At 22.5% G+C, this 26,195-nt stretch overlaps 5 protein-coding genes across 5 annotated transcripts in view; all 5 read right to left on the bottom strand. All coding sequences in view use genetic code 6, as the record gives it.

Moving 5' to 3' along the window:
- TTHERM_00011960 (transmembrane protein, putative) overlaps nucleotides 1-4,479 on the bottom strand; it is a gene marked incomplete at both ends in the record, with an annotated part of 4,712 nt that extends 233 nt beyond the window's left edge. Inside the window, 5 exons of the mRNA XM_001008275.3 lie at nucleotides 1-43; nucleotides 97-135; nucleotides 382-721; nucleotides 905-2,221; nucleotides 2,531-4,479. The exon at nucleotides 1-43 is cut by the window's left edge and continues 233 nt beyond it. Coding sequence (XP_001008275.3) covers nucleotides 1-43; nucleotides 97-135; nucleotides 382-721; nucleotides 905-2,221; nucleotides 2,531-4,479 — 3,688 coding nt within the window. The remainder of the gene's footprint in view (nucleotides 44-96; nucleotides 136-381; nucleotides 722-904; nucleotides 2,222-2,530) is intronic.
- Nucleotides 4,480-8,108: 3,629 nt separating this feature from the next.
- Nucleotides 8,109-11,502, bottom strand: TTHERM_00011950 (hypothetical protein; the record flags this gene model as incomplete). The annotated part of the gene is made up of 8 exons (XM_001008274.2): nucleotides 8,109-8,130; nucleotides 8,238-8,573; nucleotides 8,629-9,040; nucleotides 9,097-9,715; nucleotides 9,849-10,034; nucleotides 10,626-11,020; nucleotides 11,077-11,352; nucleotides 11,451-11,502. The coding sequence occupies 8 exons, from the start codon at nucleotides 11,500-11,502 to the stop codon at nucleotides 8,109-8,111; spliced, it is 2,298 nt and encodes a 765-aa protein (XP_001008274.2).
- A 670-nt stretch (nucleotides 11,503-12,172) lies between these two features.
- TTHERM_00011940 (hypothetical protein) lies at nucleotides 12,173-13,209 on the bottom strand (the record flags this gene model as incomplete). The annotated part of the gene is made up of 2 exons (XM_001008273.2): nucleotides 12,173-12,355; nucleotides 12,751-13,209. The coding sequence occupies 2 exons, from the start codon at nucleotides 13,207-13,209 to the stop codon at nucleotides 12,173-12,175; spliced, it is 642 nt and encodes a 213-aa protein (XP_001008273.2).
- A 1,106-nt stretch (nucleotides 13,210-14,315) lies between these two features.
- TTHERM_000011939 (transmembrane protein) lies at nucleotides 14,316-23,092 on the bottom strand (the record flags this gene model as incomplete). Its single annotated transcript, XM_012795675.1, has 6 exons — nucleotides 14,316-16,229; nucleotides 16,550-18,435; nucleotides 18,753-20,035; nucleotides 20,305-20,722; nucleotides 20,767-22,626; nucleotides 22,717-23,092. 6 exons carry the CDS (start codon nucleotides 23,090-23,092, stop codon nucleotides 14,316-14,318), a joined length of 7,737 nt encoding a protein of 2,578 aa, XP_012651129.1.
- Nucleotides 23,093-23,747: 655 nt separating this feature from the next.
- TTHERM_000011938 (hypothetical protein) lies at nucleotides 23,748-25,961 on the bottom strand (the record flags this gene model as incomplete). The annotated part of the gene is made up of 2 exons (XM_012795674.1): nucleotides 23,748-25,763; nucleotides 25,818-25,961. The coding sequence occupies 2 exons, from the start codon at nucleotides 25,959-25,961 to the stop codon at nucleotides 23,748-23,750; spliced, it is 2,160 nt and encodes a 719-aa protein (XP_012651128.1).
- Nucleotides 25,962-26,195: the final 234 nt, after the last annotated feature.

Below are 26,195 nucleotides of genomic sequence, written 5' to 3'. Positions count from 1 at the left end.
TGAAGAGAATATTTACTTTATAAATATCCATAGAACTATCTATCTATTAATTAAAATTTGATTAAAAAATTATTGTAAAAACCCTAACTTTATTACTGACTCGTTGGGTTAGTTTTTGTTGATGGTTAAATTTTCCTATAAACAAATTTTTTAAATTGACCTTTAAAATATTCAATTTATAAATGGAAGAAGATTTTATAGTAAGTAAATTTAAATACAAAAAACTAGCATAAATTTGAATTTGATATATATAAAAATGTTAATTTTAATATTTTTTTCACTTTTAAATAATATTTTAGAAATAAATTTATAACAATTTCAATTATCAATTTGATTTGATTTATTTTCTCCTATTTAATTTAGATGATTAATTGTAAAAACATTAAATTGCCTATTCAAATGATTTTCGTTTATTTTGTTTATTTTATTTTTTAAGCTTTAAGGACTGCTTTCGTTTTAGCACTCTGATTCATCCTTTTTTTCATTTGAAATCTTTTGCGAGCTTTCCAAATTTTAGATTTAGTTTAAAGACTGGGAAATTGAAGAGGATTACTGAAATGACTGAGCAATTGAAATCTTGCTATCGCTATTTAAAATCTCTCTAGTCAATTTAGTAGGAGAAAAATGAATTAGAGAATTTGAAAAAAAAATGCTCTTTTACTGGTTGTATGAATTATTTTAATTAATTCTATTCTAACTATCGTTGTTGTACATATTAAAACTATTTTTATAATTGAAAGATTTTTATTTAGTGTTAATAGATATTTCTTTGAATTTTGATTGATTTTTTTTGCTTTAATTTGTTTAATAAGATTAAATATTTATATTTTTCTCAGATTAATTCTGAGTAAGTTGTTCTCCTGTTTATTTGTTTTATCGAGATATTTTGAGATAAACTAAATACTTTAAGTTTATTTTAATCAGTTTCCACTTTTTAAACACATGAATTTTGCTTTTTCCTAAGTTTTTCTCTAGAATTGCATAGAATGGTTTGAGAAATTTAAAAATTTTTGATAGTTTGTATACAATAAAGACTATTTGAGGAAGGATGACTATTCTAAATGACTCTGATAAGATTAAGTAACCAGCAGTCAAGATGTAAGACAAAAAGATAGACATCCAGATTACACTTAAAGCTGTGTTTTATTCTGACTCTCCAAGGAAATAATTATGCTAAATGTTCAGTAAAATCATTAATATGAGTATGATATGAGTTTGCAAATCCAAGTTGACTAAGTGTTTAAATTTATAAGGCTTAATACTTAACAAAGCTACAATGTAACTAAATATTAACATAATATTGAAAGTTTGAACTTCTTAAAAGTATTCAGAAAATAAATTTGTGCTAATCGTAACAATCATTCTTAAAAGAATTTTTATAAATTCCCAAAAATATAATTTTGTTTTGTATTCACTATAGAGATAACCATATTTATACAACATACTAAAGTTTTCCCTATTTTATTCAGAAGCAGATGATATTTACTTGAAAAAAGCTAAAGGGACAATAAGCCAAAAGATAATTGCAGGAATGAAAAAAAAGTAAACAAACTTAGAATGATAATAATCAAAGCACTCATATTAAATGTCTGCTTGCACATAAAATTTATTTCCTATTTTTCTGCAGCCCAGAGCTGTGACTATTAAAGCAATAACGTTAGGTTGAAGGAAAAAACAAATTAAAACAAAAGTCGTTATTAAAAAGTTTTTTTTCCTCCTAACAACATTCATACTAGTTAAAAGATAGTGAATAGAGGAAATGCCTAAGAAATATAAGAACGGAGACAAGAATACAATGATCATCTATGAGTACAAAAGAGGAATAGTGATTTCATAATTATTAGGCTTTTTCAGTAAGATGCATTGTGTTTGCAAACTGAGAGAAGTGGAAGGAGAACCAAAAGTGAGAGTAAAATAGTTTAAAATAGATGGAATATAAAGCTCAATTCTATTAATAGAATTTACTATTTGCAAATAATATAAAACTATTTTTACTTTATAACGAATACCATCCCTAAAGCATGATGTATAAATACTAGCGAATCCTATCATCCTTATATAGTAACCTTTCTATTGCTAAAGTACTTAGTCCATATGGTTTCTTACTTACATATACATGTAAATAGTAAATCCTAGAAAGACCGCTCCTACATAGGCATACAACTTTAATTTATTATTTTAGTCACATTCTGTACATTTGAATCCAAAGTTACTCACATACCTTTTAATATATATTATAAAATAATTATAACCAATATATTACAAGACTTTTTTTTATCAATTGTGAATTTAAAAAAACAAAAATATTCATTAAATTTATAAAATTTTAATTTTTTTTTTTATAAAAACCAATTCTTTTTAATTTATTTGATTGACTTCTTTCTATTTATTTGTTAATTTTTTTATTCTTCTTTATTTTTTTGCAAAAAGTATTTCTAAAATAAATAATTTTATTTCCATTAAATTAAATAATAAATTTTTGGTATTTTATAATTAAAAAATAAAGTAAATTTTGTCTAAAATAATTTACTATTAATGCCAAACATATCCATAATTATCGCAGGATTCACAAAGAGGTCCAATATGACCAACTTTGCATATTAAACTTTGATTTCTATTTGATTAAGCTAAGCAGTTCGATGGTTCATTATTACACTAAATGATTATTTCACTAGTTGGTGATTCTCTCCAATATCCATTTTTCAAATAAACTTAATCTTTGAAACAAAGATATGCAGATTAAGGACACTCTTTACATTGAAAATTTGTTGCTTAACTATTTTCCAAATATTTCATTGGATCATCAAAAGAATAGGTTCCTTTTGAGCATAAATCACAGATAACACCTCCATCATTAGATTTTTCTTTCTGATATATCTCACCTTTATAACACTATCTAAAATCAATATTAAATTTAAAATCTCCGATTGTTTAAGTAAGGTTTCCATAAAAAGACTTTAGTAGAATATAAAAAGTTAGATTTTAATTCTACTCTTAGATTTTATTTTCAATTTTTTAAAATTCCTTAATTTTGAATCTCACATTTTCAAACACAAATCCTTTTTCTTCTTCAGAATATCTCGTCAAACTCATTAAAACATCATTTTGTACTATAAGGTTTTAAGAATAAGTCTATATTGAGATACTCATTTAGTTCAGCTCGCTGTTTTATATGATATTTAACAAATTAGAATTTGGATTATCAAAATATTTTCCATCCTAATCTATTAATTAAACTACAATAGTTAAAGATCCACCACTTCTCATACCTCTTATAACTCCTTCAGATTAATTATCTTATATTTTGTATTCATCGAAGCATATATCTATGTTAGGATTTTCATCATCATCATTAATTAATTTATTATAGTCATTATCACTTCTATAGCTTATTCCATTTTATTCGTAGCAAATAATTTTTTTAATCTTTAATTTTAAAAGAGAAGCTTCACTCCAATTATTTCCCCAAATTTAACCTTAATTGTTCTTGAATTAAGCTTAAGTTTATATATCGTACTTAAGTTTTGATTAGAGTCTTGTCCTTATTGCACCACCATATTACGAAAGGTTAGAGATGAACACAGAATTAATTATTTCTAGGCTGCTTTAGCTTTCTACCAAAATAGCTCCTCCAGAAAATAAAGCAATGTTTTCAATAAAAATGGAATTTGAAATTTTAATTTAGCATTAATTAGAAAAATAAAATGTTCCTCCTTCTCCTGCTTAGTTTTTATAAAAATTAGAATCGATTATTTATATTTTTTGTGAGTACATAATCCATGCAACGCCATTTGTTACAGGAGACACATTACTATTGAAGGTAGAATTTTAAATCTGAATGTTAGAAGATTCCATTTAAATAAAACTAAAACCACTAACTGCCTAAACATGTTAAGAAGCATTAAAATTTTAAACGAGTACAGGATTTAATAAATCATTTGTTGGGTCATTACTTTCATTTTATTTACCTTTAGTTTTTTTTATTTAGTCTTCTTATAAATACAACTTGTTGCTGAGAACATTAACTTAATTGAAATAAACTTGATTTTAGTAGAGAACTGTTGTTTGATTTTTGCTTTCAGAAGATGACGATATACGTATCAATTAAATATCTGTATTATTGTAAAGTTAAGCTTGAGAAATGTTCATGTATTGAATGGAATAAAATTAGATTAAATATACTATTCTATAATAAAAAATAGAAAAAGTCTCTTAAGATTTCTATGAATCTAAATTGGATTTATAAATATTAAGGAGATTTATGTTGTTTTCTACATTTAATAATCTAATATTTGTTGAGGTAGTATTCACTATTTCCAAAAATGTGCTATCTAAATTTTTTAAAATATTATCTTTGAATGTAATATTTTAAATATTTATGTTTTGAGCTTCTTTAATAGTAAGCATGACAGAATTTTCTAAAGTGCAATTCATTATAAACATATTTTATATTTCAATTTTTTAAGTGTACCAAGCCATTATTAACTAACTTCTTAAAAATGAGCAATTCCTAATTATTAAATTATTTATATAAAGCTATTTCAAATTATTAAAGATAAAACTTGCATCAGAAATCATTTCATTTTCTATCAAAATATTTTCAAAATTTACTATTTTTGTTTCCTATCCAAACATTAGATAGTTAATCTATTTATAAATCATTTATTTGTCTTGAAGATAATACCTGAAATTTATATTTTTAATAGTGTATTCATCTACTCCAAAAATTTAACTATTTTATAAATTAATAATATTCAAAATAAAAATCACTTACTTATCTCCTCATTAAACAAATATAAATAAATTTGCAGAGTTAATAAAATTCAAATAGAAAATTTTATAAATAAAATTATTTTCATAATTTTAAACACCATAAATTATCATAATTGTGTTATTTAAATAAATTAGTAATTTTTTAAAATTAAAAGATTGTTTAGTATTTTGTGGAGGGAGGGAGTGGGTTAAGAAAGAGATATATCAATAATAAATATGGTATTTAAAAATTAATATAAAATTTTTAATATTTATTTATTTATTTACCTTGTATCAAAAATATAAATTTTTTCTTGCTAATATTCCTAAATTTATCTATAATTTATGATATTTGTATCTGAAAATCGAATAATTAAATTCTAAACTGAAGTAAAGTTAAAAGTGCTTATTGAGAATTGATTATTAAGCTTAATATTAAGTGCTAGGGTACGTATTGAAAAACTCAATTAACTTAGAGAATAATTAAAGTTATCAATTAGTTGCTAGTATGAATATTGATCTTATGGTATCAAATTTTTAAAACAAGCATCAAAATATCCTAATTAGCCTATTACAAATTCAAAATCGTAAATGAAAGTGTCAGTTGCAAAAATTATTTTAAAAAGTAGAAGCTCTTCATCGAATTGGTAATAAACAACTTTTTGTCTCAATTTATTTAATTATAAATATGTGATTAGCTCTCCTTAATCTTCATGTAGTTTATACTTATTCATTTACTAGTTATTTTATAATTTTGCCAGGAGGTTTTCCTCACTAAAGTTAATTAAAAATATATCAAATGATATCTAGTAGATATAGTTAATCTAGCTATTATACGATTTATACATGCAAAAATACTTAAGGTCAGATCTTTAGTAAACATTTATTTGGTAATTAGTATATATTAAAATGTAATCATATACTATTTTTATTTTTGAATCTACTCCAGGCATATCTATTACTGAAAGAAAATTTATCTGCATTGATTTAGTTTCGAACGAAAAAGCTTCTATATGTTTGAGTTAATTAAATGATATAAAAATTTATTTATTTAATTTGTCAAAAAAAGTATAAGGAATCATTTTTTTGTTTAAATTTTCAGTCAAATTAGACAATTTAAGTTAAATTTAAGATTTTTAATTAAGTTGATAAGAGTTTTATTCAAATTTATAACATAATATTTCCAAATTTTGATTCACAATTATTAAGTAATTGTTTTTACTCTCAATTAACTCTAAGATATCTAATACTCTGCTATTTTAACTAAGGTTTGATACTATTTAATTATTGAGTTAATCTATCACTATAATTTCATTTTAATTATCAACAGCCAAAATGAAATTTGGTTTTATTTTTTATAATATTCTTATTGAATACTTAAATTAGTATATTTATGTAATATTGCAATTCTAGTACTAAAAATAGTAAAGGATATTTTACTTAGTAGAAATGTAGATGTCAAGGGTTTGTTAATTTTTAATAATGAGATATTTTTGATATAAAGAATTCAAATTGCTTGTACAATCCTGCCTGTTATCTAAAATTTTTATTATTTGAGTATCAGATCTAGCAAGAGCAAAGCTTTCTTGTGTATTAACATATAACAGTTCAATCTAACTTTCATAATTTTCAAACTAAAATAAATATTATAATTAGCTATCCAACTTCATTAAAAATAGTATTTTATTTGTATCAATTATGAACAAAGAATTGGTGATTTAATCCCAATAAAAAGTTCCTTTCTATAATCTCTCCAAAACAACAGTAATATCATTGTTCAGAATGCTCAATTCTAATGTCATTATTGTATAAGGACTCCAAACAATTAACAAATTTCCTATTTTTATTCATTTAAAATGTAAATATTAGTTCAACTTAAATTATTTTTAGCTTTTTAAAAAAATCTTTTACTCAAATCAAATATATTTTTGGTTAAAAAGTTGTTATTTTAATTGAAAAAATGTAGATAGTTAAAATTTAATAATTATTTTATATATTACATTATTTAAATATTTTGTTATGTTTGTTAAGTAAAGTTTATTGACTGTAGTAATTAGTGTTTTTTATGAATTGTTTTATTAGAATATAGTAAAAATTAGCATGAATTTTAAATATTGAAAAAATAATTCTAATAAGATTTTAAGCTTTTTATTAATTTTATTACAATATTATCCCTATTTATTTTTATTCATTTAAAATGTAAATATTGGTTCAACTTAAATTATTTTTAGCTATTTTAAAAAATCTTTTACTCAAATCAAATATTTTTTTGGTTAAAAAGTCGTTATTTTAATTGAAAAAATGTAGATAGTTAAAATTTAATAATTATTTTATATCATACATTATTTAAATATGTTTGATTGAGTAAATATGTTGTTTTGTTTGTTAAGTAAAGCTTATTGACTATGATAATTAGTGTTTTTTATGAATTGTTTTATTAGATATTAGTAAAAATTAGCATGAATTTTAAATTTTGAAAAAATAATTCTAATATGATTTTAAGCTTTTAATGAATTTTATTACAAATATTTTTTTTATTTAAAAATAGTAAAAGAATAAATTTACTTTTATTGTCTAAGATTATTTTATAATTCGTGACAACTACCTGCTAGCTGTTTAGTATATCATTAAAATAAAATTTTTAAATTGGATCATAACCAATTTTGGTATTGATTATACATATTATTCCTAAATTATCAATAGTAAACAAATAGCCTGAATAACTGTCGTAAACAATATCTTAAATAAAGCTGAGGGAATACTAAGAATCTTGTGAAATAACTGCTAAAGGATTCCAAGCTGATATCGAAAAGACATATAGTTTTATTGATGCGATAATATCTGTCGAAACTGATAATTTATCTTCAAAAATACAAACAGTTAAGATTCTTCCACTAGTAAAGTACTAAAACGGTTTAATTTATTATTAGCTATTAACTGTTATTAATTCCTTAATATTGTATGAATATAGTACTGTTTCACTTTGTAAAATTAAAAACTTAGAGGTAAGATAGATTTTTACCCCGTTTTTGTTTTCAACATTCATTATTTTCATATAATACGCCTTATTTAAGTCTAAATAGTACAAAAAATTACTACCTAAAACAGCCAATTAAAAAAAATCTTCAGAAAATTCAAATGACAATATTTTTTTAATATTCAACTTGTAAGCCTTAATCTGATTCTCATCATTTAACCCATATAAACCTAACTAAATTTATAGCTAACTATATGAGGCATAAATAAAAAACTAGCGAATAGCAATGTACTTTACAATTTATAAATCTCCTTAAAATTTTTTGTAAATGAAATTTTATTTTAATGTAATGAAGCTAACCTCTTGCGTTATTTGATATTCAAACTAAATTATTTAATTATCTGAATAAAATATTATTATATTTTAAATATCATGTAAGCTAAGGTATTTTGAGATGCTAGGTCTATTATTTAAAAAGCTTTCTTAAATTTAAGCCATTTAAAACTACATTATCTGTTATGCAGCTACTGCATAAAGGGTTGAGTCACAAATAAAAAACATGATAACATCTTTTATTAATTGTATATCTTTTATTTTATAATTGCAAAAGAAATTAATTGTATTTTTGGTTGAAAAAACTAGCTTTTTCGCCAATAGGGAGTAAATTTAAATATGATTGTATTGATTTTCAACTAAGACTCCTTTGCTTTACCATAAAATGACGTTTTCTGTCAAATTATATTTTTCTTATCCTTTAATTACACTTGAAAGTGAAGTTTCATAATTCAGATCTACTTTGAATTTATATATCTCCCCTGAGGTATCGTTCAAATATCCATTCAACCTTTTTTTAATTAATAAAATTGATATTTAATAAAAAATTTAGAAATTTGAAATACTTGTTGCCAGCCTAATTTAAGCTTTTTATGTTATCTACCTCTAAATTTGGAAATTATTTATAAAATTTGTCGAATAAATTGCCACTTGATAGTTTTTAGTACACCAAAGCATATTAATCATCTTTAAAGCACAAATATGACACCATTTATGACAAGCGATCAAATTATATGTATTTAGGAGTCTATATTTTACCCATACAATTATAATTTTTTGTAATAGAATTAACTATGCTAATGCAAGATAAAGATTCTCCATATACGGGTTAAAGTAAACAGAATACATTCTGTTGATCTATAAAAGTAGGAATTTTACATAAATAAATTGTGGATTAAAATGCAAAAAATAACTATATTTCTAATTTTTCGTCAAGAGTCAAAATAAAATTATCATTCGAAGCTGCTGTTATGTATTCTAAATTTTTAAATTATAGTTAAAAATGAAGAAAAAATGCAATAAATTTTATTTACTTAATTGATAATCGACAGTATATTACGATATTCCGTTTTTTTCATTAAATATTTAGCTTGATAAGGAAGATTGCTACATATTTTTTTGGTCTATAGCAATTATTTGAAATTGATCTTCTCTTAATAAATAAATATACTTGTCTGAATCATTAAAAAAAACCAGATCAAAAATGACAATGTTTTCAAAATTTATTTTATCAAATTTTGAAACATTTCCGTTAGGAGAAATGTAAAATTTATATATATTGTTAGGATTATAAGCAATCATTTCTCCATCTATGTTATAACTTTGAAGTATCTAAACATTAATTGGATCACTTCCATCATACTCTTGCCAAAATACTTGGCTAAAAGTTTAATATTCATAAATATGCAGTTTTAAGTTAGGATTTATAGCAACTAAAAATTTATTTCCTTAGCTTTTTATAACTTTAAAGCAAATAACTTCAGCATCAAATACTTATGTTTAAATTTAAACTATTAATTTACTGTTTTCTAAATCAATGACACTTATCAATTCATTTGTTAAATCGTAGTATAATATGTAGTGGTCTTCTTAATCTTCGTAGAATTAAGTTATCTTTTTGCTTTAGGTAAACTGTTTATTAGATTCATTTTCCTTTATTTTTAATTAGATAATAACTAGTAAATAAAATAAATTAAACTTAATTGATTAAAAATAATAACTAAATTAAATCTAAAGAAATTGTTTTTGAACTAAGAAAAAATAAATAAAAATCTGATTTAAATACTTGATTGTAATTTTATATAAGATTGAGTGTTGAAAATCCATTGGAGCTGTTAAATTAGAGCAAAGCAATTGTATATTCCCCATAATATATGTAAAGTTATTGTGATGTTTGATACACAAAATCTAAGCTGTATGCAAGATTGCTAACAAAAGTTGCTGATGAGTAAGTTTTATTATCAATATTAACCTTATAAATTAGATGTTAACGACTAGAAAAAGTAACTATACATTCTAGTATATTATCTAAAAGTGAGTTAGATGTAATTTAGAATTTATAAAAGCCTTCTTCTTATTTTAGAACTATAATTAAATCAAATTAAGAAGTATTTAAATTTAATTCATAAATTTATATTTCTACTTAAAAGCCAGAAGTTTTATCAGTTTTCACTAGAGCGAGTATGTATCTCTCTTTCTAATTACTGTCTTTTAAAATTTTAAATTCGTAGCTTTAATAAAACAAATTTAGAGGTAAAAAACATCTGCTTTTGCTTACTAACTAAACTTCTTGATTTTACTTGCTAAAAACCAAATAAAGAGGTTCATAAATGGTACTATTACTAATTTATTAAATTGATGCATAATACAAATTTTAAAACTCAAACATTTAATCTGATTAACATGTTTAAATTTCATTTGATATCAAATTTAAGAATATTAAACTAAATTAATATAAATAATCGTCTTAGTTATCGGCGCTGTTGACGATTATGACTTCATTAAATTATTTGTTATAGCTAGCATATATTACATATTATACTTATAATATCTAGATAAATACAACTTTTTTATCTATGAAATTCCTTATTACAAAATTTTGTTAATCATTCTCTAAAAGATAAATGTATTAAAATTCCTATTCGAATTGTGAAAACAAAATTTATTCTTTATCAAAACAAATTTTATCTATCATTTTACCAGTAAACGCTTCATAAACCTTCAAACAATTCCAGTATTGTATTATTATGATCCCTAAAGTAGAATTATACAATTATTAAGGATAATAATCAGGTATGATAATATCATATATTTCAATAGATGTTTAGATTTTATTTATTTCTTCTTGAACGCTGTCTATTTTCCCTCTAAGTTATCCTTTATCCAAACTCAAAATGGTTATATAAAAATTTTCAGTGTATTGTATTGCGATTAGATTATACTTTTCTGAAATAATTACTATTTAGTGAAAATGATGATGATTTAAAAAATAGTAAAAATTAAAAATGATTTACAATTTTTAATCTTAGATGGAATTTATTAGCCTATTTTTCTCATAGAAGGGCATTAAAGAATTTAGTCACAAGATTTTGTTATAGGGTTAGATAATTAATCATCTTATGAGCAACTATTTGAACAACTTTGCATTTCATTGTCATAATATTATCCAACATCACAGTTACTGATGCATAAAGTATTTTTTTCGTTTAATTAGAAACCTTCATTGCATTAATTACAATAAGTTTATGTATCAAAAGGTTTGAAGTCATCATAGCAAGATTAGCAATTAGCTGGGCATTTCAAAGATAGAATAAGTTGAGTATTAAAATGCAAAATAAATAAAATAAAATAACAATATTTAGTCATTAAAGTTAAGATTTACAATTACTTTTAGATAATTTATTATTCTTCTTCTATTACAGATATATCTAATTACTCATTCCAAAAATTTGTTTAAGTATAATACAAAAGTAATTTGATTGTAATTATTAATGAATAAAAGCAAGCAGTTTAATCAACTGTTAAATTTTGCATGCATTTGGTTAAAAAATATATTTTTATTTATCTTTGAAAGCAAATTTATAATTAAAATTATATATTGTAAGTAAAATTTGTTTTAATCAGTATTAAAATACTTGAGTAATATTATAAAAAATGTGGAAAATCTTTATTTTATTAAAGAAAAATAAAATATATTTTAAATTAAGTATTCGGTAAATTAAATGGAGCTGTTTGCAGAAGAGGTAACATAGAATTTAATTTATTGATTAAATTTTAAATAAATATTCATTAGTAGAGCTTATAAAGTAATATGTATATTCCATAAGTCTTTAATAAAAATATGGTACTAAATGTTGGGGATTTATGTATGATAGATAGATTATGTACCATATCATAAATATATTTAATTGAAATTGCTTATTTTTGAAAAGACACTTTTATAAAATAATAGTAAAATTAAGAATTTATACAATGTTTTCATTTAACATTTATTTATTTATTTAATGTTTTATGAATAAACTCTATTTTCAAAATTAATAATATTTTAATTAAATAAATATTATTTTTTTTTAAATGAGTTAATTTTGGAAAATTTAAGTTAAAGAACTATCATTCATTATTTATTGAGTATTTTCTCTACGCTATAAAAAAAATAATTCTAAACACATAAAAATATTAATTTATTTATTCATTTTTGTTTTAAATCTTTTTTGGTGATATTCCATCTAAAGAGTAGGACGAAATTAATGAGCTAGTAAAAATTTTTTATTAAATTTAGTTTAAATCTAACACCTTTTTAGGCTCAAAAGTTCTTTAGAGAATATCTGTTCTTGATTAATTATCTTATTCTTCACTTTATTCTTTTTCATTAAACATTTATTTATTTATTTATTTATTTATTTATTTATTTAATGTTTTACAAATAAACTCTATTTTCAATTTAATTAAATATTATTTTTTTTAAATGAGTTAATTTTGGAAAATTTAAGTTAAAGAACTATCTATCATTCATTATTTATTGAGTATTTTCTATAAGCTATAAAAAATTAATTCTAAACATATAAAAATATTAATTTATTTATTCATTTTTGTTTTAAATCTTTTTTTGGTGATATTCCTTCTAAAGAGTAGGACGAAATTGATGAGTTAGTAAAAATTTTTTATTAAATTTAGTTTAAATCTAACACCTTCTTAGGCTCAAAAGTTCTTTAGAGAATATCTGTTCTTGATTAATTATCTTATTCTTCACTTTATTCTTTGTAATTTTATTTGTTAGGGCTTTATATTGAATTCGAATTTGAAACAAAATCAGAATACAAAAATACTTCTTATTATGAGCCTTTGTTTTAGATTTTAGACTCCGAAATAAGCTATGGAACATTCTTTTTATTAATGTCTATATGCAAAGGAGAGTCCTCTTATTTGGCTATTGAGATATTTACTTTGCTAAAATTAATTGATTTAGGTCTGTTTTCTTCTGTTACCAAGAACCTCCTTGATTGAAATGAGCATATTTTTTAAATTGACTTTTTTATAAACATCCATTTTTTAAATATGGGCATTTTATTTTATTCTTAATACTTATCTGCCTTAAGTATTATTTTAAGAATGCTAAATCTACTTTTAAGCTTAAATAATAGCGGCATTATTTTGTCTTTCAAAGATAGCACATACCAAGTTCTCAAGAATATTTAAAACATATAAAGTAGGTATCCGAAATAGAGTATAAAAATGAATGTCTAAATAATCTATTTAATAACTTTACTTTTTTCATCATCATAGTCTTATTAAATCTCTATGAATTCTAAATTTAATATAATAATTAAAATTAAAACAACATTAGCGATGATATCTAATTTCCAAACTCGATGTTCTCTATAAGGTGATCTTTTGTAAATCCATATGAGATACAAAATAAGCAAAAGCATGCTAAAATGGTTGATAGTGAAATAAATTGTTTGTCCTATTGTTAAGGCGATAGTAATACATATTCGGAAACTCATTCTAACAAATTCCCAGTAGAAGCTCTTTTCATTGAACTCTTGATAAAACACTCCATATTAAAAGAGTTGTTTAAATTAATTCAAATCTTTTTTTTATAATTTAATCTGGAATAAATAATAGAGAGGTATTCCAAACCAGACAATTAAACTTGGAAGTATTATGAAATATATTTACTATAAATGATCACTAGTAAAACATACTTGCTTCATATCAGTTAAAATGTACCAATTATTTCCAATATTGCGGCAGGATAATGAAATAAATAGATTAAGTATTATATTTGGTTACATCAGCAGAGATATTATCTAAAATAAGTTATACAAAAAATTTCTTATACGTTTTATCAGCTTTAAACTCAGCAACAAATAGTAAATAATGCTTAAAATAAATTGATAGACAAAAGGAGTCAAAACAACCATTAAGATCCTATAGTTATTAAAGCTATAGTCATATTAATCTTTTTCTTTAAAGAAAACATTTAAATACATACATTATAATCTTTCCATAACAAATTAAGGCTGTTTTCCAATAACCATCTCAAAAGGCATGAATTTCAAAGGAAATTAATAAATTTAATTAACAACTGAAAATATCTAAATAAAATAAGCCATTATCTTAACCAATTCAAAATTAACTTTTATTTCACAGCTCTTTGAAATGCTAAGAATTTCCATTCTTCTCATATAATATCCTATCTGCACATATTTAAATTACTTGTTTAAAACATAAGTTTACAAAACAAGAAAGATCAATGTTAAAAAAAATGTAATCCCTAGATTTATTTTGAATTCTAATTATTTTTCTCTATCACATTCCTAACATTTATACATCCCCAATTTAACATACCTTTTTATATTATTAAAATATTTATCAATATCTTTAAGTTAAAAAGTAGAAAATGTTACCAGTTATTTTGAAGATTTTTTTCTCCTTCGCAAGACTCACACAAAGGACCAGTATAGCCTTCATTGCAAATTTTTGTTTAGTTAAAATTTTAGGCTAAGCAATTATTATTTTTACATTAATATATGGCATCATCATTTATATCCTATCTCCAAAAACCATTTTTTAAATAAATCTAATTCCTAAAGCAACTCAAAGCCTATAAAGGACAAGGGAGGCATTTAGCATCTTTTTACTGTCCGTTTTCCGCTGTTCCAGTGCGAATTTGAGGATTTTGTAGTGAATAGGAACCTTATTCACATGGAATGCATTGATAATGTTTTAACTGATTTTAGCTGAGAATCTCTCCTTTTTAACAAAAACGGAAGTATATTGCAAATTAAATTTCGCTAATAGGTTCTTATTATTCTAAAGACAGATCATAAATATTTATTTAAAAATTAATTTGATCATCTTTTGGCATATTTTATTAATAATAATTCATTTAATCTTAACTGAGAAGCTGTTTCATGTTAAATTAAATATTTTCTAGGAAGAAACCATTTTGAATAGACGAATAAGAAAGTAAATTTTTCATAAAATTGGAATTCACATCTAAAATTTTCTCATCCTTTTTTGTTTAAATTTGAATTGTGAGTTTTTATAATTCTTCTTGTATAATTTAGGGGTATTAAGAAATTTAGCTATTTAGTTAAAACAAATTCTATTCTTCATCTTATAAGACTAATAAAAAAGATAAAAGAGCTCCAGGTCTTAGAAATTATATTACATGTATTTATTCATTCTAAATTTAATAGTCATAATCAACTCCTCTCTCTTCTTATTAATAATCAAAAAAATTATCCTTAAGTTTTAGCTTAAACTTTTAAAAATTAGCTATTGTATTACCAGCTATTTCTGCTTTATTATCTAAAAATAATGTATTTTATTAGTCATTTTATATATTAGAAGCTGCCGTTAATCTAATAGCTCCTCCTATTAGCGCCTAATTAGATTTAAATAATACTTTAATATTAAGAGTAACAATAGAATCCTTCAAATATAGAGCTCCTCCACATGCTAAAGCCCTATTAAAAGTGAAATTAGAATGAGATATTTATACATCTGATGAATCTTATATGTACAAGCATCCTCCTTCTAAAGATGTGTTGTTATAAAAATTAGTATCAAAAATATATGATGTTAGTGCCTCAGCAATATTGATAATACCTTTACCAAAAGGAGATATATTAGACTAAACATCTAAAGACATTATATAAGGTTGAATAGATTTTAAAAAAACCAAAGAGTTAATATCTATTAAATTACTTTAATCTTCAATTTCAAAAATATTATTAAATAAAGTTAAGTTTTATAAAATAATTTAATCCTATTTAAGTTCTATTTGTTATTATTCAGTTTGATATTGATTTGAGTAGAATAATAACTAGACTTATCTATTATTTGTGAAATTCAAAGATTATATCTAACAATCAGAAACCTTTTAAATTATTATTAGACATGGAAGTTTAAATCTTCCACTGTTTAAAAGGTCATTTTCTTTTTGTGAATTTTTATTATCGTATAAAGTCAAATTCACTATTTTAATATTTTGCTATGTATTAGCAAGATAAAATAAAGAAGAGGAATACCCAATTTCGTTTTAAAATATTTTAGCATTTTTAATTTACAAATTTACAGAGTTCTCAACAAAAAATAAATAAGAATCATCCAAAATGCACTCTTTTATAACTAGATTTTCTATTATAACTGTTTCAACCTAATTTATTTTAAAATAATTGATTTTATTAATATTTGATTTATAAAGATAAAGATAAATTTATTAGGTCATTTAAATTTTTTCTGAATATTTTAATTTATTTAAATCAGCAATAAATTATCATAAAAATTCCTTTTTAAATTATTATTTATTGTGATATTTATTTTTTAAATTAAATTAATAATTTTTTGTTTTTTAAAAACTTTAACAAAAATTTTAAAAAATTTAATTTGGAATTCAATAAAAAAATGAAAGGAATTTTAAATAATATATCAAACAAATAAAATAAGATATGAATATTTATTAATTAATCAATTTACGTTTAAGATGTAGAATAATATTGAGCTTTTTAAATTAATATTATTCAAGACTAAACTTTTAATGATAGCTTTTTATGAACCTTTAATTTAATAAATTGTTTTTAATAAGGTTTGATTTCTTAAAAGAATATTTTATAAAACAATAGATTCTAAGCTTTAATTTATGAAGCTGGTTATATATTCTTATTAAAAAATAAGCTAATTCTACTTTTAGAATTAATTTGGAGTATAGGAATAGCTTGGTTTTAATGGTAGTTGTAAGGCTTAATCGATTCTAGTTAAATTAAGATAAATATTTATCAAGCTTAGTTGCTTTAAATTCTCAATATTCTGAAGTTCAAATAGTTATAGGCTCTTAAAATTGAAGTTTTCAATTAGTGTTGGGTCAAACCCATTTTGTATGGATCCTAGTTCATCTTGAATGGTTATTTCCTTTTAATGTAATCTAATTCCTAGAAGAAAATCCTATAAACCTAGATTAGAGAAGAAAAATTAGTAATTAAAAAAGCAATTTATATAAACAAATTTAGGTATTGGCTTGATAAGAGATAGAGATGCTTCTATATTATCCATTTGATATTTTAATTGATATTAGTCGTCTAAAACAATATCTTAATAACAGCGATAGTGATCATTCTAAACTTTTGAGCTGAAACGCCTAGAATATATTTAAGTATCATCACGACTTATTAGCTATATTTAAAAATTTTTTGACATTAAATTATAATATAAAATCTCTTCATCATGTGTCTAGAAACTTTAAAGGAGCCCAACCTAAATTGTCTGATCTTTTCCATAAATAAATGTATAAACGCTTATTTAATAATTAGAGTTAAATATTATAAATTAAGGAGATATTTCAATAACTGACTATATTGTTTCACCGATACTTTCATTGGTATAAATTGACATCAAGTATTTCATGTCATATTTAAAGTGAAGATTAAATTAGTATAAACATGTCAAAAATATAAAAGATTTAGTAATCTTAAAATTAAAATTTGGGCATGGAGGAATCAACAGGCTATTTATACTTACTTTTAATTTATAGTCATAACAAAAGATTTATCTTTTATTTGTTTGTATGAAAAATACTCTACTCTGATCGTTCTCAAAGTATAACTATAGTTTTCCTTTTGCAAAAGGAAAAGGATAAGGAAATACGTAAGTCAAGATGACATTATAAGACTGTTGAGAAACATAAAATACTTGCATACTATATTAAGAATTGACAGTAAAGAAAATATCTTAAATTGATTAGCAGTAAATTTCTATTAATTAACTTTATTCTTCAATCTGAATTTCAGAAATTATTTTTAAACTTTTTTTATCAAAAATAATAATTGTGCTCTAATAGTCAGAAGCAACTACATAGTTTGGTAGAACACATTAAATTTTGTTCTAGTCTTACTTAAATTAGTAGATTTCTTCAGCTTAAAAAGATGAATTCAAAAAAAAAATCTTTCTGTCTAAAGTGAATATAAGCAATCCTTAAAATTATTATTATTATTAATTATTATTAGCTAAAATTAACACGTTTTTATAAACTTTTTGAGCTAATATTTCATATTTATATGCAATTGATCCTTCTTTTACAACAAATATGTTTCCTCCTTATTATATTATCATCGTTTAACTAATATCAACATATATTATATTTGCTTATTCCTATAAATAACCAAAAGAATAAACATATTTCAAATTATCTGAAATAAAAGAAAGCTTCCAAAGTATATTTGCTTCATCAAAAAGGTAAATATAATTGGTTTAGTTTGATAAATATACTGACGTTTTTATTCTTCCAACAATGTTCATCGGAATTTCTATAAAATTAGTAATAGAAACCAATCCAATGTAATATTTATTCCATATTATAAACTAGTTTGCTATATTTAATAAATATTCAAACAAAAATAAATTAATTAATTTATCTATCTAATTCTCTATTTTAAATGAAATTAAAAAAATATTTTTATTTCTATTCTCTTTCTTCAACATCCTTTCAATTAATGGATTTATTCAAGCCAATATTATTGTTTTTTTAAGTAAGATTAATTGCTCTGAAGAGTAAATATTAAAAAATAAATAAGCTTTTCTTACTGCTTTAGATAAAAAATTTTATGAATTTTCAAGTTTAATTATTAATTTTGAAAAGTAAATTTAAATTTATTTTTGTAAAAAGCATTTAAAAAACAAAATTTACATTCAACGAAAAAGTATAGTTAGGTTTTTACAGACTAATCTTGATATTAAAGCTGTAAAGAATACTTTGTGCTAATCTGATACGATTATAGAAAGCCAAAGGTTGCCTCGATTCCTAATATAAAACCCTTTTGGGTACAAATATATAATATCTTAGACTTGACATCATATTAAAGTTAAGATGCAAAATCATTACTTGTTTAGAGCGGTATTGATTAAATAATTTATCCTGTTTAATCATAAATATAAATTTAAGTTTGTTAATTTAATTTAACAGCAACTACTATCAACCATTTGCTGATATCCTAAAAGTCAGGAATAGTTAAGAATGTTTAAATTAAATTATTTTTGATCGTTACTTGAGGGCTGATTATATTAGACTGATAATTCAAAAAAGATTGGATAATATCAGCTATTGTAAAAATTAATATCTTTTTCGAGTTTCTTAATATAAGAACTTAAGATAAAATTTGGTATTACTCTACACCTTACATCATAATTTGTTAATAGTTAAATTCATTTTGATTGTCAAGGTTAATTACATAAATTATTTTATTCATAATTATTATTAAAAATTTTGTTTCGCTATTTAAGATAAAAAGATTTGATTATTAATCTAATTTCTGAACATCTCCAATTAAACTGTTTTAATTTATAGGAGTTTCTTGTAAAAGCATAAATCTGTAAATGTAATAGCTTATTTTACTTTAAACTACACAAAAGATAGTTTAGAGATTTGGTTCATACATAAAGCTTATAATATTGGTCTCTTAAATAGTATACTAAAAATATTCTTCGAAAGTGTATTAATCAATGGGTGCTTCTTCTAAATAAAAAATGTAGAGGTAGAGAGATTGATCCTATGATTAAATTATCATCTTTTATTCTTTTTATATATATAAGTAGCTCGCTATACCTTCTAAATTACTTTTAAGTTAATATATTTTGTATTATTTCACACTTATTAGCCTAAGTTAATATAACTAAAAATCGCATATAAAAAGAAGGAAATCATCATCTACCCAATAGCTTAAAGTATTTGTTAGTAAGTTTTGGCACTATTCTAATTCATCTTAAGAATTATAAATTATTTCGTTTGTACTCAATGTGTATATGATAAAACCATTGCTTTTTACTTCTATTAATTAATTTCTTTCATTTAAAATAATAACATTTTAAATTGTTTTATTATCATTAACCTCTATTTATTTTATTACATACTCAAATTATTAATCAAAGTGCAATGCTTCCACATCAAATCCTCTATTCTGAGCAAAAAACATTCTTTTTATGTTTCAAAAGTGAAATAATTAAAATCTTATTAAGCTAATTGAAAGATAACTTAAATAAATGAAAGAGAGAGGAGAGGAAAGGGAGGGAGTGTTAAGTTATTTAAATATTTTATTTTTTTTAAGTTTAGTTTATTTATCAAAAAAGGTTTTAATTTCTGTAATCTCCTATAAAACCTCCATCCACTCTTAAACATTATTGAAATGAGAAAAATTTAAAAGTAATAAATTAAATTATGAATTTTTAATATTAAAAATAAATACCTGTCGGATCCTTAACTGTAATAGTGTTGATAAATATCTTGGGTTAGAATGTATGTGTTAGAGTATTAATAAATATTTTAGTTTGCATAAATTTTTATAGAAAGCAAATTTACATTGTCTAAATTGGTATAATACAAAAGCTATTTACTTTTATCGTCAAAAAAATATTTACTATCTTCAAAATATGATCCAAATAAATTAATTTATGCGTTATTTTTAATTAAACCGATGAAATTATTCTATTTATTTGACTAGTTAACATTTGTTATTTAAATATTGCAAATGATAGAAATTTCATCAATTTATCTAGGATTAAAGCACCTTATATTTTTATCTGCTAAATTCAAGACAAAAACTTTAACTAGATCAGTATTGAAAATAATTATTTCGTTTGTAAAACAACTAATTCCTATTTACTCTAAAAAATTAAATTAATATTTTACTTTAAAAATTAATTTTTACATTTTTGATAATCAATATTGTAGCTCATAATAGTGGTTTTTTATGTGTGCTTGTATTATGTTCTATTAGCATATAATTCGAGAGTGTCAGAGTTTATTTGAAGTATTGAAAGTTCTTAAAAAGTTAATACATACAAAATTTTAGGATAATTCTAATTATCAGCAAAATAAATAATATCTTTAATAATAATTTAATTGAAATTTTCATTCACTATTTAGTTTATGATTTTTCCATTGTTTGAAATATTCAACCTTATAATTATCCTGCTTGAAAAGACAATCAAAGCTCCATTATCTATAAAATTTTATAGAAAAGCAAAATCTAACAAACCATTTTCATCAGCATTGTAAAAAGTATAGTTACTTACAAGTTAAAATGATATATAATCATAAATATAAATTTGTTAATTATCACACAAGATATTAATAAATTGGAGATTTTAGATTTAGCTAATCACGAAATCAATCGGAAAACAGTTGCTACTTTCTTAAAAAATTATTTTACCAACAATTTCTTGTTTTTTGAGGTCTACTATTCTGATCTCTTTGAGAATGTTGTTCAAATAGACAAATTAATTGTTACTAGTATCTTCATACATTTTATTTATTTTATGAATTTTTAACTATTCATAGTTGATTAAGTGAACCTAATTGTAGTTTCTTATTTCAAATTTAATATTAAGTGAAAGCTCCAATTAAGAAATACTTTTAATCTATAAAAAAATTAACAACTAAGAATTATAAAACACTAGTTCTTTTTCCTCCCAAGAGCCTGTGAAAAATAATGTTGAGTTTATTATTGGAAATTATTGATTGATTGGATATGTATTTAGAAGAGATCTCCCAATCAAATCAATTTCATAAATTATGATTTTCGTTTGGAAATCGTTTATACAAAATAGCCTCACAATGTTTTAATCTTCGATATGGCTATTGAGCACTCTAACACTATAAATATTAATTTCAGGAATTATTTCTATAACTCTTAAAAAAGTGTTATTCTAAAATAAATTCAAAGTTAAGCTGGTTTACAGTGAATCTGACTTTTATTGTACTAATGCCAGATTTAAATTTATTTAATTATCTCTCTTCAATTTTATTATATCTAACTTTACATTATTTATTGCTTGTTCAAATGGAAATTAAACATTTATTACTTTTGAGAATAAGGGTATTTCTATTAACTAGATTGAATTGTTCAATGAATTAACCAAATAGGGAATATGGTTAGATAAAATTAAATATAGATTTTAGTCCACAACAATTAGTTAGCTTATGAATTCAATTATTCCTATATCTATTTACTTATTCACAACTCCAATAAAAAAACTCTAATCTAAAAAAAAGACTTATAATTGTAATTTATTAGTTTAATCACTATAACCAAAGCATGCAAGCTCATTCGAATATTAATTATAAATTTACTAAACAGCTGAAGAAGATACTGCAAATCCTAAAAATGAGGTCTACTAATTATTTAATTTCTATAAAAATATTTCAAAAGTTGAAGGATTTAATAAGAAGATATATTGCTTATCTTAGTAAAAGTAGTGAGTAAATACATTAGCATCAAAGCTATTATATTATTAAATTAAGCTACCAACTCTAGTATCCCAAAAATAAATATTTTTTTGTGAAATTCCAATTAAAATGTCTTTATCTTTGATTGATCCCTCAAGCAAAAGCTTATCTCCAAAGAAAAATTTAGTTAATTTACCATTCTAAGAGGCAGTGGAATCTGAAGGATCAATGCTTATCTATATTTCTCCTATGTATTCCCCGTTATCTAACTTCCAAAGCTTAAAATAGTTATTGCTTTCGAAGTATGCTGCTAATAAGTTCTACTTTTTCGAAAATTTAACTATTTAAGTAAAATTTTGGTCAAAATTATTTTAATAAAATGAGTTATTTTAATTAAATTAAATTTTTAGTCATAAATTTTATTATTTACTACTGTAAGCTTCTAAGTCACCTTAAAAATTGAAACCATATTGATTAACATTTGGGCAGATGTTCATCATAATGCAACTCTTTGTTTTTTGGTCGGTGTAATAAGATTTAAAATCACAGGATGGTACACAATCATAAGTTTTTATCTATGGAAGTTAAGGGATAGTAAAATCGTTTAAAAAAATGTAATCAAGCAAATCTAAATAATATCTATCATCCTCGCAATTGCTGTAACAATAAGTTTAATCTTTGCTCAACTTATAATTTTAGTTGCATTCTAAGCATATTAACATTTTGTTATCCAAATTTCCTGAGTACTAGCATTTTTTACATTAAAATGGGCACTCTAAGGAAGAAGCTATTTTTTCAAAAAACATCAATATGACTACATATTGTAAAAAAACTCTAAAAGTCATTTATTTTATTTAAATGTCCTACCTATTCTGTAATAGTTTACAACAATATTTAATTGATTATGTTTTCAACTCAAATTATCAAATATAAAAGAAAATTAATTCTTATCTAATTTAGACTATGTTATGTATGATTATCAAATAGAAAATACTTTTTGAATCTACTATTACTGAATAATTTTCTTTTTATAAATTTTATGGTTTAATGAGACAAACTGCTTTGAGCAAAAAATAGTAAAAGCACAAGCTAAATTAATTTCAATTACTTAACAAGCTTTAAAAAAATAAAGTTTTTTAATTAAAATAACTAAAAGTTGAACAATAATAATTTTATTTAAACTTTTAACTATTCTCATTTTATATTTTCTTTTATCTAAGTTTTATTTTAAAATATGACAGATATGTGCCAATAATATCAATACAAATAAGTATCATTTAACTAACATAATGCTGTTTATAAGATATTATGTTAGTTGTTAGTTATAAGATTTAAATTAAAAGAAAATTTTAAATTCTAAATATAATTACTTAATTTTCCTTAATTTTTAGCACAGTAAAAAATAAAAATAAAAATACAAATTTTAATTAATTTATTTATTTACTTATTTATTAATTTAATTCATAGTTAATTTATTGAATAAGCATAGCTTGAGTCTATTTTAATTTTTAAAGCAGTATTTCTAATCATTTTATGTTTACTTAACTAAGAAAAATCTCTGTAGTTACTTGATTCTGAAATTGAGGTTTAATCTTCTTATTTATTAGAACTTGTCTCACCAAAAACCTTAGATGCCAAGTGCTTTGCCTTAGACTCATAAAAAGGATTGATGCAATCTTCTTCTGTAACGAAATTATCAATTTATTATACTATTTACTTTTCTGTTTGTGGTTCTGGATTTACTTAATATGAATTTTTCTAGGCAATTTAGTTAAATTAAAAGGGTTTAAATTAAATGCTTTTATTAAAAGGCTAATCAAAATTTTATTTAAAATATGATAATAAATTTATATCTATCATAGAAATTAACTTTTTATCAATATCTGAATTAATATTTGAAGATTAGTTTATTATTTTGTTAAAAGCTTCATGAGCTTCCTTAGCTTTTTCTTCAGACGTCTTTTGAGGCATAAAAAGTAGACTGGATTAATTATTAACTTAGGTACTTTGATTACTCAATTAATCTAGTTTAATTTCTTACTAATCATTTTCTTAAGATACTTATAAAGTTACTTTATTTAATGAAGCAAGTTTATTATTTTTTAACATGCTTTGATCTTCTGCTTTCGGCAATTTTAGTGTTGGTTTAGGAAGATAATCAAATAATTTAATTTAATCCTCGTTAAGCAGCAAATGCTTTAGCTTTTCTAACTCTATGAGTTTATTGACTATATTAAAAATATCTATGTGACTGTATAAAATGTCTGTCCCATATTTAATCATGAGAGATTTGTTGGATTTTTTGCTGCAAAAAAAGTTAAAATAAGTCATTATATAATCTCTTAATTTGAGCTTTACTTAGGAAAATGATTAAGAAAAAATTTTGAAAATTCGATCTTAACTTTGATATGCTGTTTCTGATTATAATTTTTGGGAGTTTTTAGCATGTTCAGGATCAATATGCGTATCTTATTTGTTGCTGTAATTTTGATTACTTTATTATATTTAATTATTCTTTATTTAAAAATCAGATTTGTCTTTACTTTTTTTTTTTGAATCCTTTTTTGTTTCTATCAGATCAATTACGGATTAATCTATATTAAAAGCTGAATTTATAATTTTCCTATTCAACTCTAATTAAGAAATTGGCCAACACAATAGACATCCTATTCCAACTAAAACATTAAAAGTACCTCCTAACTAAGAAAAAAGCATGACTAATTTAGGATATTACCTATAATAAACTATTTCTTTATTCTTTTCATAATCAATATAAAAGTTAAAGAGAAGTGGCGAGCTTCTATCTAGAATCTACTCCGTATCATCGTAGTAAGAAACTATTCGGTCTATTCTATTATTTTGTGCAATTAAACCGTCATCTGTGTGAACATAATTATTTACCAAATTATAACGTATTTCCTTTTAAAAGCTCAATCCAGACACCCAAAATAAGTTTTTTCCTACAGAAACATAAGGTTTACCATTATTTGTAATTTAAATAATATTATCAATTGTGTAAATCCCAAGTCTTGGACTGAATAAAATTTTTTATCTTTACATAGTATCAAGACATTAATTGCCTGTACATTCAGATATTTATATATTAAATTATGTAAAATTCAAAGCTGAAAACTCACCTTCAATATATATTTATGTTTCATTTAATGCAAAGCAATAGAGCTAATCAATAGGAAGTTTTATAAAGTAATCTTAAGTCCCATCAACTTAAAAGTGTTCTAGAGTACACCTAACTAATGAAACATCTCTTTAACTTATAACAAGATCATATTTCCCAGTTAGATTATTCAACACTCTTCTATTTATTTACAAAGTAGACTTTACTTTATAGACCCTTTCGTCTATGAAATTGTTGCCAAAAGAGTCTTAAAGTCCAAATGCAAAAGAAAAAAGCTTTGGAGTAAAATAAAAAGGCTCTGGTTGAAATACATAGTTTTACTGTTATATAACTGAACTAGGCTAATTCTAAAAAAAAATAACCTGAAAGAATTATACTATTTAGTACATGATTACAAAAACAATCAACAGTGTAACAAACCCTCCAAAATGAGTTTTATGATTTTTCTGTGAAAATATTCTAAACGTAACTGCTAAACCAAATATGTCAATGCCCTAAAGTAAATTTTTAACACAATTAAAGCTCAGATATTTGCACATTGTCTTTCTCGAACTTAAGTATACTTTTTTTATAATTTAGATTCTAATTGTTTTCTTGAAATACAAATTTTAAATTAAAAAATTTTGTTTTGCTTACTTATTTATTTATTTTGCAGTTTTTATTTGACTGTTTCTAATTAAATTTTTGACGGATTTAATAGTAAGTAACAAACGTCGTATTTGATTAGCATATTTTTGTAAAATTAATATAACTTTGTAAATATGCACCTTAAA

The sequence above is a fragment of the Tetrahymena thermophila genome, assembly GCF_000189635.1.
Source record: "Tetrahymena thermophila SB210 genomic scaffold scf_8254803, whole genome shotgun sequence".
NCBI lineage: Eukaryota > Ciliophora > Oligohymenophorea > Hymenostomatida > Tetrahymenidae > Tetrahymena > Tetrahymena thermophila.
Note: the sequence above shows the minus strand (reverse complement) of the source record. Positions and strands in the feature narration are given on the sequence as shown.